Genomic DNA, 11297 nt, shown 5'->3' with positions numbered 1-11297 from the left:
GTGGGGGTGCAGGAGGAGCTGTATTGGGGTGCGTTGTAATAGGGGTGCAGGAATAGGGGGGACAGTGGGGGTGTAGGGGGCTGTTTTGGGGTGCATTGCAGGGAGGTGCAGGAATGGGGTGGGGGATATTGAAGTGCAGAGGGGGCTGTACTGGAGTGCGTTGTAATAGGGGTGCGGGAATGGGGTGGGGGGGCGGGGCGGGTTGTATTGGGGTGGATTGTGATGGGGTGCAGGAACGGGGGACAGTGGGGGTGCAGGGGGGCTGTATTGAGGTGCATTGCAGGGAGGATGCAGGAATGGGGTGGGAGGACAGTGGGGGTGCAGGGGGGCTGTATTGGGGTGGATTGTGATGGGGTGCAGGAATGGGGGGGGTCACTGGCGGTGCAGGGGGGACCCTGTAGGGGTGCATTGCAGGCTGAGTGCAGGAGTGGGGTGGGGGTGAATTTGGGGGCCATTGTATTGGGGGGGGCAGGTGTAGGGCCAAGGCTGGGGTGGGGGCTGGCAGAGGGGTGCACGGCGGGGTGGGGGTGCAGGTGAGGTCTGGGGGTGCTGTAGGGCTGCTTTGGGGGTGCAGTGCACAGGGTTGGGGGTTACTCACCCCAGGGGCAGGGGGTGGGGAAGGGGTGCAGCTCCCTGTGGGACCCCCGTGGCAGTGCCAAGGGTGGCCAGAGACTCCTGAGCACACAGGGGGGCCCTGGGGGTGCCCCCATGGTCTCACAGGCAGATGCTGAGGGGGTCTCCCTGTCCCCCACCCACCTGCTGCTGCTCCTTCCCCATTCTTGCCTAATTTGGGGTATGAAGGGGAAGTCTGAGCCCCGAGCAGTGCTGCACCCCAAATTCATCCTGGGTTGCATCCCATCCATGGGGATTCTTTTTGAGGTCCCAGTTTAGGGACCAAGCTGGTCATGAGTGTTTTTTGGGGACAGCAGCTGGTGCTTGGTGTCATCATGAGTCAAAGAACCTTGGAAGGAGAAAGTCACATTTTGGTGGATTTTAGGCCTTTTTTTCAAAGGGGGAGACCTCGAGGCCTTGCTACCCTGCTTGCACCAGCTCAGGTCACCCCTAGAAATGCCAGTGCATTATCTGGGTGCATCCAGACACTGAACCCCCTGATTTTTTGGGGAAGGACTTTTGCTTTTCCAAAATTGTGCAACAGTGCTTTTCACCACTGATGTTTGCTGCCATCACCACATTTCTTCTGCAAGGCCACTCTCGTGCTTCCTGACTTCTCCTTTTCTCACAGATTTCTGAAAACATCCCAGTTCCTGTAAGGCTCAAACTGGGCGGGACAAGCCGTAAAATCCCCAGTTGGTTGAAACTGTGGTTTTTTTACACAACCTGCTGAATTTGTTAAAATTAGCGAGTGTCACTTGGCCTGGTGACACAGGGTTGTGTTGGGTGGTTGGCTTTTAGTAGCCTCCACTAAAAATCTGCCCATCTGTCTGATATAAATCCAATTTTTTAATGGGATGGGGAAGGCAGTGCTGCTAATTTAAGTGTGTGGAGGTGATATAGTCACCTTCCATCTTCAACCACAGCACAAAACACATCACCAGGCTGGTCTTGATGCCCTTTTCCTTTGTGTCTCCCTGTTCAGACTGAAGGATCTGGAGGTGCCCAAGCTGGGAGACTCCGATGTCCACGTCAAGATGTTGGCGGCTCCCATCAATCCCGCCGACATCAACATGATCCAAGGTATGTGTTGGATCAATACTTTGCATAATGAGTCTTGTGGGATGCTCAGAATCACAGAATATTCTGAGCTGGAGGGGACCCACAAGGACCAGCAAAGTGCAGCTCCTGTCTTGGAAGGTTTGGAGGTGGCTCCTGGGATGGGAATGTTCGGGGTGTCAAAGTCCAACTCCAGTGTCTTGGAGGGTTTGGAGGTGGCCCCTGGGATGGGGATGTGTGGGGGATCCAAGTCCAGCTCCTGTCTTGGAAGGTTTGGAGATGGCTCTTGGGATGTGAATCTCTGGGATGTCAAAATCCAACTCCAGTGTCTTGGAGGGCTTGGAAATGGCCCCTGGGATGGGAATGTTCAGGGTGTCAGAGTCCTACTCCCTTGTCTTGGAGGGTTTGGAAATGGCCCCTGGGATGTGAATGTCTGGGATGTCAAAATCCAACTCCAGTGTCTTGGAGGGTTTGGAAATGGCCCCTGGGATGGGAATGTCGGGGGCGTCAAAGCCCAGCTCCGATGTCTCAGAGGTTTTGGAGGTGGCTCATGGCATTGGAATATCAGGTGTGATGGGGGTCTCCAGCTCACCTCCAGCTTCCCAACAGGGACCTATGCCATCCTGTCCCCTCTGCCAGCCGTGGGAGGCAACGAAGGTGTCGGGGAGGTGCTGGAGGTCGGGAGTCGGGTGTCAGCTCTGAAACCCGGGGACTGGGTCATCCCGGCGGACTCCGGCCTCGGTGAGTGTGTCCCCACCTCATCCCTCTCTGCATCCCCCACCTGCAAAGCATCTTCTCCAAGGATTTTTGGGATGCTGGAGCCTGCTGGGAGCTGCCCAAGCTTTCCCAGAGAGCAAAGCCACGGTCGTGCTGTTGTGTGAGCTGGTGCTTGAGGAGCTGCTCTGGGGACTTTGGGGGTCCTGCAGCAAAATCACAGCCCTCCAAAGCACTGTCTTTGCTGGGGGGGGGTAGAGCCACATGTCCCTCCACTTACAGCCATTACATCTAATGGGGTGGGACTCAAAAAGGGGAAAAAAAAGCTCTTTAAGGGACTCTTGGGTGAAGGGAGCAGCACTTGAACCCATTTAGTGCCATATGAGCTAAATCATAATTATATTGAGCTGGATTGTTTCAGACAGTCACATAACTGCTGGAGTTATCTCTTACCTGGTTATATCTTGATTTAAATTATATTTTCACCACCTATTTTATTTTAATGTGGGTTTTTTTATAAGACAAACTCAGTTCCTGCTCCCCAGCCCCAGCAAGTGATGCTGCTCATCCTCCATGGATGCAGGGCGGCTCCAGGGAAGGGGCTGCTATTCACAGGAGCCCCTTACAATGCAAAAACCTGGAGCATCTGGAATAGGAGCAGTGGCAATGCCATTGCTTATGCTAAATTTAAATTTAGAAATAATCTTTTCTATAGCATAGACCCTTTATGAGGCTTCTGTGCCATTATAAAGCATTGCAGCAATCTGTGTTTTCGGGAAACAGCCACGTTTTGTCCCATCCACTTAGAGCTTCCCCAAAGGCCTGGGATAAAGCATCTCACCTGGGCAAGGTCGTGGGGACACCTCACTGCACTTTGCTCCTTAATAGTGCTCTGCTGGGAAAGTGTGGGAATTCATTTCCCAACAAATGCCTCCCGTGCTCCTCCAAAATGCCAGTGGCCTGAAATTTGTTGTTTCTGGTTTAGTGTAACAGCTTGTTCTTTGCCTATTTCTTCTTAAAAGGCTTTTTTTGCTTAATGGGAGAAGGAAAGAGATCGAGTTAAGAGCCAAATGGGATATTTTTAAACATAAAAAACCTGTAAATAGATGATAGAGGGTTAAATTGGATTTAAGTATAGAGGGAGTAAAGCTGCCTAAATTGGCTTTGAATATATGGGCTCATCCATAGGATGGAGAGTATTTCCATTATCTCTGCACACTCCCTGTGCCCAGGGAGCCCCAGTCCCATTATCCCCCTGGGAAATGAATAGGCTTTGCTGGGTGATAAATCTGGGGATCCATCTTCTATTTTGACTGTACCCATGTGGGAAATTACTCCCTAATTCCCTCTCCAGGGTTTAGCAGGTGCTCGGTGTGGCGATGCTGCCGCAACTGGCATTAAGCCAACTGTGTGAATTAAGGTCTCACGACCTTTCCTTTTCCTTTTCATTTCCTTTCCCACCTTCCTGTGGCTCTGCTGCTGGAACCCAGGGACGTGGAGGACACGGGGGGTGTTCCCTGAGGAGAAGCTGCTGAAGGTGCCCAGTGACATCCCCGTGCTCTGCGCGGCCACTCTGAGCGTCAACCCCTGCACAGCGCTACGGATGTTGACTGACTTTGAGACCCTGGCACCTGGTAAGCCTTCTGCCAAGCAGAAGGAATGCTGGGGGGATTTTCCAGCCTCTTCTGCAATGAAAATCTGGATTTGTTCCCATCCAGGTGACTCTGTCATCCAGAACGCTGCCAACAGCGGGGTGGGCCAGGCCGTCATCCAGATCGCCAGAGCCTCCGGCCTCAAGACCATCAACGTGGTGAGGGACAGGTGGGTCCCCTGGGCAGGAGGAGGTCTGTGGGTGTGAAGTTGGGCTGGGTGGTGGTTTGGGCACAGATTTGGGGACAGAAACCGGTGGTGGAGAGTCCTGCTAGAGAGTCCTTTGAACTTTTGTAGAGGGAAGATGAGCGGAGAAGGTTAATCCTCAGCTGGAGGTTTTGGGAGCTGGAGCTGGTCATCCTGCCCCTTCCACCCATCCCGCCCATCCTGCCCATCTCCTCTTTGCTCCTCCAGGGTGTCCTCCAGCCTCTGTCCTGTTGTCCCCAAGTGACAGAGGAAGGAGCAGGAGGAAGGAGAAGGTGACACGCTGCTTCCTGGCTCATCGGGTCCTCTTTTTTTCCCTTCCTTTTTCTCTCCCCCAGACCTGATCTCCCACAGCTGGTGGAGAGGCTGATGGCCCTGGGTGCAGACCATGTCATCACAGAGGAGATGCTGAGAAAGCCAGAGATGAAAGAGATATTTAAGGTACCTCAATGCTGATCCCACTGGAGAGAGATGGTCCAGGGCTGTCACTGCGGTTCAGCACTGGGGAAAAGTGCAGGGATGGTGGGAAGGACAAAAGTCTCTCTAGATCAGGATTTAGCCCCAGAAGTTGAGGGATTTTGCTGCTACCACAAGGGCAGGATCATAGATTTTAGGTCTGATTGGACAGGGCTTGGAGCAACCAAGTGGAAGGTGTCCCTGCCCATGGCAGGTGGATTGAACTGGAGGAGCTTTAGGGTCCCTTCAGACCCAAACCATTCCTTGATTCTGTGATAGATTTTAACTCCACAGCTCTCAACTGCCCCCAAGTAACTGTTGAGGTTAAGGCAGTTGCTCCCTCAAGAACTGTGATCCCACCCTAAAAGAGAAGCCCTAAAATTTGGGATCTTTTTTCCTAAACCCTTGCAGAACACCCCCAAGCCCCGGCTCGCCCTGAACTGCGTCGGAGGCAAAAGCACCACGGAGATGCTGCGGCACCTGCAGTAAGTTTGGCTGGGTGGTGGCTTGGGGACAGAAACCTGCACCAGAGGGTCCTGCTCCAGAGTCTGTAGAACTTTCAGAGAGGGAAGATGAGTGGAAAAGAGGTTTTGCATGACAACAGTGATGTAAAGTTAACCCATCATCGCTGCATGTCTCACGCTGCCGGTAGCCGGGAGCAGCTGAGGTCCAGTTGGGAAGGTCCCCCACGTCCTGGCTGGGTACAACTGGAGCACTGAGCTTCAAATTCAGCTAGTGGTGCATGGAAGCAAGAGGAGAGCCTGGAAAGTGGGGTCTGAGGGGTAACTGGGGGAGCCCTTGGTGCAAGGAAAGCCCTGGGGTGCAGCAGTGGGGTTGGGGACGGCAGAGGGGGAGGTGGGAACGGCAGAGCTGCACTTTGGGGGCCACATCACACAGTCTGTTCCTGCTGCAGGCCCAAAGGGACCATGGTCACCTACGGGGGGATGGCAAAGCAGCCTGTGATGGTGCCTGTGGTGAGTACTGGAGATGCTCTTCATTTCCCTGGGGGCACATCCACAGCGATGTCCCCTCGTCCACTCGGCTCCCGCTCGACACTGTGGAAGCTCAGCTCACCCTGATCGAGACTGAGAGCCCCCAGCCTTCTTTTTATTTAACTGATGGGCTCCTGGAGGGCCAAACTGCCTTGAATCCCACTGCTGGTCTCGTGGCTTTATTCAGGGTGGGTTTGGGCTACTGTGAAATCCCAGTGGGGAAACAGCCCCACGGATGCCAAGGATCAAACCCACCCTTGACTCCACACTGGAGTCCCATCTCCACATCCCACTGTGCCCTGAGTCACAAATGGGAGCACTAACGAGGGGGTGAGGGGCCTCATTGCCACCTCCCACTGCTGTCAAGATGGGAGGTGACACAGGGGTGTCACTGGGTGTGTTAGGGGACACACGGGTATCACTGCATGTGTGAGAGGACACAGGGTGCACAAGGGCCAGGGGGGTCTCACTGGGTGTGTGAGGGGACAAGGGGACACAAGGATGTCAGTTGGTGTGTGAGGGGACACAGGGGTGTCATTGGGTGCAGAAGGGGCAGGTGAGTCTCACTGGGTGTGTGAGGGGACACGGGTGTGTGTGGGGACCCACAGATGTCACTGGGTGTGTGAGGGGACAGGGGTATCACAGTGGGCATGAGGGGACACAGGGGTGTCACTGGGTGTGTGAGGGGGCACACAGGTGTCCCTGGGTGTGTGAGGGGGCCCAGGGGTGTCACTGGGTGCACATTCCCTCTCCACAGAGTGCCTTCATCTTCTGGGACGTGCGGCTCCGCGGGTTCTGGATGACCCAGTGGCGGAAGGACCACGCACAGGGTGAGCCGGGGTGGGGGGCTGAGGGTGGACATGGAAACGGCTCCCAAACCACCCCACTGGCACCGTGCTCCTCACTCTCACTCGTGTCACGAGTGCTGCTCATCCCCAGGGCACTGACACGCCTGGCTTGGGCAGGGACTGTGCCCTGTCACCACCCCAGGGCCTCTTCCCTCATCCCACGTGCCCGAGCTGGGGGCACATCACACCCAGGACCCTGTATGGCTTTGAGTGGGTGTTTCCCAGGATGGTGCTGGCACAGCACAGTGAGAGCTCCCTCCTTCCCTTCCCATGCAGACCAGGAGAGCGTGGCTGGGATGATGGACGCCCTGTGCCAGCTGATCCAGAGGGGACAGCTCACCGCGCCCGCCTGCACCGAGGTCCCGCTCCAGGACTACAGGGCAGCCCTGGAGGCCTCCATGAAGCCCTTCGTGTCCTCCAAGCAGATCCTCCTCCTCTGACCCGCAGCTCCTGGAGCCCTGTTGTGCTCCAGCACAGCCCCACTTCTTGTCCACAGACTTAGGGGGGGGAAAAACCTCCAGATCCATGGATTTTCTTTTTTCCTTTGCTTTTTAGCTTGTGGGTGGCCACTGAAAGCTCTCAAAGCCTCCACAGCTTTGTGTGGAAATGCTGCTGGAGGGAGGCTGCATCTCACCTCAGCTGGGGTGAGTTTGGGAGCCCAAACAGTGGCTCAATCAGCTCAGGGTGTCCAAAGAGCAGCAGTTCCCCCTTATGTATATTTTTGAAGCTGAGGGAGCTGCACTGCTGCCTCCTGCACTGCTGTAGTTATCCCAGGTGGGATGTGGGATGGGCAGGAAAAGCCCAAGTTGTCTTCTTGCAGCCCCCCTGCCCCCAAGCTGGGGGGAGGAAGGGGCACAGACTCCCCAGAGCACTGAGGTGTTGCTGTGGTTGGAGTGACCCTGGTGCTGCTGCAGCTCCTGGAGGAGCCCTGGGATCTGCTGGATTTTGCCAAGGGCACTGTGAGCGCTGGAGCCTTTGGCCCATCCCAGCTGGAGCCAGACCCTTGGTCTCCCTGAAGGTCCCCCTGCCCGGGTGTGGAACAGTGACTGTGACACTGCAGAGGACGGACACAGCAAAATGAAACGATTTATTACTGAAAACAACCAACAACGTGTTCCTGCTTCCTCCTGTCCTGCTGCATTTCTACCCCCATGGCCCCACAGCTCCCTACGGCCTCTGCTCTTCCCAGTCCTGCCCCTGCTGAGGTCTGGCCCCACTGTTCCCTCCACAGGAGCAGGTGGGGCAGTGGCCAGGTGGTGACCCCACACTGTCCATCCCAAACCTCGGAGCGCAGAGCGGAGCCAGCCCAGCCCCGGGCACCTGCGTGGCACCTGGATTTGGCTGCCCAGAGGGGAGTGTGGGCACTGCCAGGGACCTGTCTGGGGCAGGAGGGGTGAGCCAGGGCAGTGAAGCTGTGGATGGAGCAGGAGCTGCCTCCTGGATGCCGGCGGGGCTGCGCCTGCGGGGCCGTTTTGGTGGGGAGGGTCTGGCAGTGCTTGGGGGGGTGTCTGCCCCTGGCTCAGGGCTGGTGCTCGTGGATGTCTGGGTGCCTTCATCCTCCTCTTCCTCCTCCACCCCTGCTGCCAGCTGAACATCCCACCATCTTTTCCATGGGAGCTCTGCCTTCTTCCTGGCGCCCGGGGGGGACATGGTTGGGGGGGTCAGGCTTTCCCCAGCACTCTCCACGCCCCTCTGATGGCAGGAGGGGTCATCCCTTGTGAAATGGGGGTTGGAGTAGAACAGGAGCTGCAAAAGGCAAAGGAGAGGAGTTAGTTGCCATCATTGCAAGGAGGAAGAAGAGCTCCGAGGGAGATCCGAAGGACAAAAGGGTGTTTAAAGGACTCCCCGGGGCATTTTAAACATCAGGTTTCATCTGAGTAAAGTGTTGGGACAGAGTTTTGTTAGGTTACAACCACCCTTGTGTTTTGGGCATTTGGGAGCAGAGAAATGTAGGGTCTTCAAAGGCCAAAAAACCCCTGGAGAAACCCAAACCCCACAAGTTTTCAGGCGCCGCAGCGTGGAATGGACGTGTTGGGAATAACACTGATGTGGAGACAAAACTGCTCCCATCCCCACCTCTGGCCTTGTCAAGGCTAATTTTATCTGAACATGAACCTGCCCTAAAATGTCCTGGGGATCTTTGTGTGAGGAGGAGCTGACCTACCTTGCCCAGCTCAGCCCCAGCTGCTGCTACTGCTCTTAGCTCCTCCATGGAGGTCAGCAGGGGAGAGTCCCCTTCCATCCTGCGGAATCCATGGAACATGAGTTGGAGAAGGAAGCCTCTCATGGACTCTGTCTCAAAGATCTTCCTTGGCCCCCTCCTCCCCAGCACTTCTTTCCTGAAGAGCTTCTCTCCAATCACGATGCAGTTCCCGTCGTTGCCCCACCAGATGGACTCGAAGCTCTGGCTGCTGAGGATCTCCCAGAGCGTCTTTAGGAAGGAGTCATCCGAAGGTTTGGTGTTGACAGAGATCTTCAAGGGACGAAATTTCACCTTGGGGTCCCGGGGTTCATCTTGCCAATCCTGAAGGGCGTTTTTGTCTGCGGGAGGTCCGGCAGCAGCATCCCAGGACAGTCCTGTGCCACCTCCTGGATGAGAAGCTGGAGCCACCCACCAGGCTGGCTCCTCTGGGCTGGGAGCACAGGATGTCTCTGGTGAAGACATCTCCATTTTAACTTCTTTTTCCTCAGCTTGGCTGCCTCCAACCAGCCTGATGAAGTTCTGTGGTTCCAGCTGCCTGGGAAGTTCTCCAGCCTGTGTTCCATCACGGTGACATCACAGTGTGGAGCCCCTCTCCTGGCAGCAGGAGGTGGGAGACACAGAATGAGCCCCAAAGGGCTGATTTCCCAGGGAGCTAGTTGGAGCCCAGAGATGATTCCAGCTGTGTTTTCATGTGGAATGTCCTGCTAGGGCAGTGTGCCCTAGCAGTGCCCCAAGGAGCAGTGCCCAGGGAGGGGTGGGAGGGTGACAGTGTTGGACATCCAAGTGTCCCACACATGAGGTTTTTCACTTGGGCACCTTCTCCCCTGTGCAGGAATGCCTGTGTGGAATTCCTATGGAATAACCCCTGCTCTGTGATATCCACAGTGCTCCTTCTGCTGTGGTTTGTCCCCATATCCAGGTGGTGCTCTCAGCAGGCTCTCTGTGCTACTCTGTAGGATGAACCCAAACACATCTTGCAATGGAAATAACCCCCACCCCTCCCTTGGTTGGGTTCCTTGGATTTTCTTTGCCACAGAACCTTCAGAGCCCAGCCCAGGGACCTCACCAGGGTCCTCCCACCTTGTGTCGAGTTCCCAACCTGCTCCTCCGAGTCAGAGGACCACGGCTGTGGAATTGTTTGTGGATGTGAAATTGTGAGGGACCACTTGTGTCAGCTGAAGGTTCTGAGTCTGTGGGGCCTGATGGGATTCATCCCAGAGTCCTGGATGAGGGGGGTTATGGCAGGGCCCCCCTCCATCATCTGCCAAAGTCCTGGGGGTGTGGGGAGGTCCCTCCTGACTGGGAGCTGGGCACTGTCATTCCCATGTACAGGGAGAGGTGAGGGAAGACCCAGGAAGTTGTACCTTCATTTTGGGGAATTTTTTGGGTGCTGGGGGCAGGGATGTTGATCAAAGTTGGAGGGGACTCCTGTACAACTGTGTGTGCATTGGGAGGAGCAAACCACTCCAAAGTTAAACCCCACAGCTGTGTTGGACCTAAATGGACATGTCAAAAACATTTTATCCTCCCTATAACCCCTCACACCAAGACCTCCCTTAGAGCAGAGCAGACAGAGCAGCCCACCAGGTGTTCCCTGTGATAAACTCCCCGCCAGTACCTCCCCTCTGCTCCCCCATTCCCAATAAACCCCCCAATATTTTGCATTTCCATTCTCCCCACCAGTATTGGAGGCAGAGGCACATCCTGTGCCCCAGCACTTCCTCATCAATGGATAAAATAGGGAAAATAAAGCACAAAAAGGACTTTGAAATTGTTATGAGGTCCATTAAGCATGACATAAACCAGAAAAATTAATACAAGATTTTTATCCCCCTTGTTTATTGGACTCTGTGATAAAACCCTACAAGCTTTAGAGAACTCTCTCACAAAATGTTCCCACCGCTCCCTCCCACACCAGGGCACGAAGGAATCAATAATTAGATTTAATTCTGCTTGTCAAATGGGCGGGATCATGGTTGGAAATCCAGCTGCTGGTGTTGCACCTACACAGTATTAATGTTTTTGGGGGTGACTGTGGGGTTATTTTAGGGGGGTGGCTGCTAATGCTGGAATGTTCCCAGAGACTCTGCTGGGATCTGGTGTGATTTCAGCATCTGATGTGTCAACCCAAATGATAAAAATAAGTCCCCAGAAACAACATTTAGGGATCAGCAAGAGGGATGTTGTTGCTCATCAGAGGGAATGAGGAACAGCCAAGTCTGGGCACAGGTGGGGGCCACCATGGGGGGACCCCTGAGCACCCTGAGTGTGGGGATGGGTGATGAGGTGGTGTTGGGTCACAGGTTGGACTGGATGATCTTGGAGGTCTTTTCCAACCCGGTTGTTCCTGTGATTCTGTGACTGCGATTCTGTGACTGTGATCTGCGATTCTGTGACCCTGTGACTGTATCTCTGTGTCTGTCCCTGTGTCCCCGTGTCCGTGTATCTGTCTCTGTCTCTCTGTCCCTGTGTCTCTGTGTCTGTCCCTGTCTCTCTGTCCCTGTGTCTGTCCCTGTGTCTGTCCCCGTGTCTCTGTGTCTGTCCCCGTGTCTCTGTGTC

At 55.1% G+C, this 11297-nt stretch overlaps 2 protein-coding genes across 2 annotated transcripts; one reads left to right on the top strand and one right to left on the bottom strand.

Annotated features, from left to right (window-relative positions):
- Window positions 1-1578: 1578 nt before the first annotated feature.
- On the top strand, window positions 1579-7629 carry MECR (mitochondrial trans-2-enoyl-CoA reductase). Its single transcript, XM_027705881.1, has 9 exons — window positions 1579-1695; window positions 2281-2412; window positions 3876-4019; window positions 4104-4206; window positions 4578-4680; window positions 5107-5180; window positions 5609-5669; window positions 6445-6517; window positions 6812-7629. The coding sequence occupies exons 1-9, from the start codon at window positions 1650-1652 to the stop codon at window positions 6973-6975; spliced, it is 900 nt and encodes a 299-aa protein (XP_027561682.1). The 5' UTR covers window positions 1579-1649; the 3' UTR covers window positions 6976-7629.
- On the bottom strand, window positions 7601-9408 carry LOC113978721 (heat shock transcription factor, X-linked-like). The gene is made up of 2 exons (XM_027705880.1): window positions 8700-9408; window positions 7601-8281 (listed from the first exon to the last, which is right to left on the bottom strand). Exons 1-2 carry the CDS (start codon window positions 9204-9206, stop codon window positions 7703-7705), a joined length of 1086 nt encoding a protein of 361 aa, XP_027561681.1. The 5' UTR covers window positions 9207-9408; the 3' UTR covers window positions 7601-7702.
- Between the last annotated feature and the right edge of the window lie 1889 nt (window positions 9409-11297).

Source organism: Neopelma chrysocephalum, unplaced genomic scaffold (assembly GCF_003984885.1).
Source record: "Neopelma chrysocephalum unplaced genomic scaffold, ASM398488v2 Primary Assembly neopelma1_360, whole genome shotgun sequence".
In the NCBI taxonomy this organism is placed as follows: Eukaryota; Metazoa; Chordata; class Aves; order Passeriformes; family Pipridae; genus Neopelma; species Neopelma chrysocephalum.
This window is presented reverse-complemented; position numbering and strand designations above follow the sequence as displayed.

Excerpts from the sequence above, each read along its gene's own strand:
- MECR (XM_027705881.1), top strand. The coding sequence starts at position 1,650 with ATGTTGGCGGCTCCCATCAATCCCGCCGACATCAACATGATCCAAG. Across the intron at positions 4,020-4,103 it reads CTTTGAGACCCTGGCACCTG|GTGACTCTGTCATCCAGAAC; the intron begins GTAAGCCTTCTG and ends GTTCCCATCCAG. Across the intron at positions 6,518-6,811 it reads GCGGAAGGACCACGCACAGG|ACCAGGAGAGCGTGGCTGGG; the intron begins GTGAGCCGGGGT and ends CTTCCCATGCAG.
- LOC113978721 (XM_027705880.1), bottom strand. The coding sequence starts at position 9,206 with ATGGAGATGTCTTCACCAGAGACATCCTGTGCTCCCAGCCCAGAGGAG. Across the intron at positions 8,282-8,699 it reads CTGGGGCTGAGCTGGGCAAG|CTCCTGTTCTACTCCAACCC; the intron begins GTAGGTCAGCTC and ends TGCCTTTTGCAG.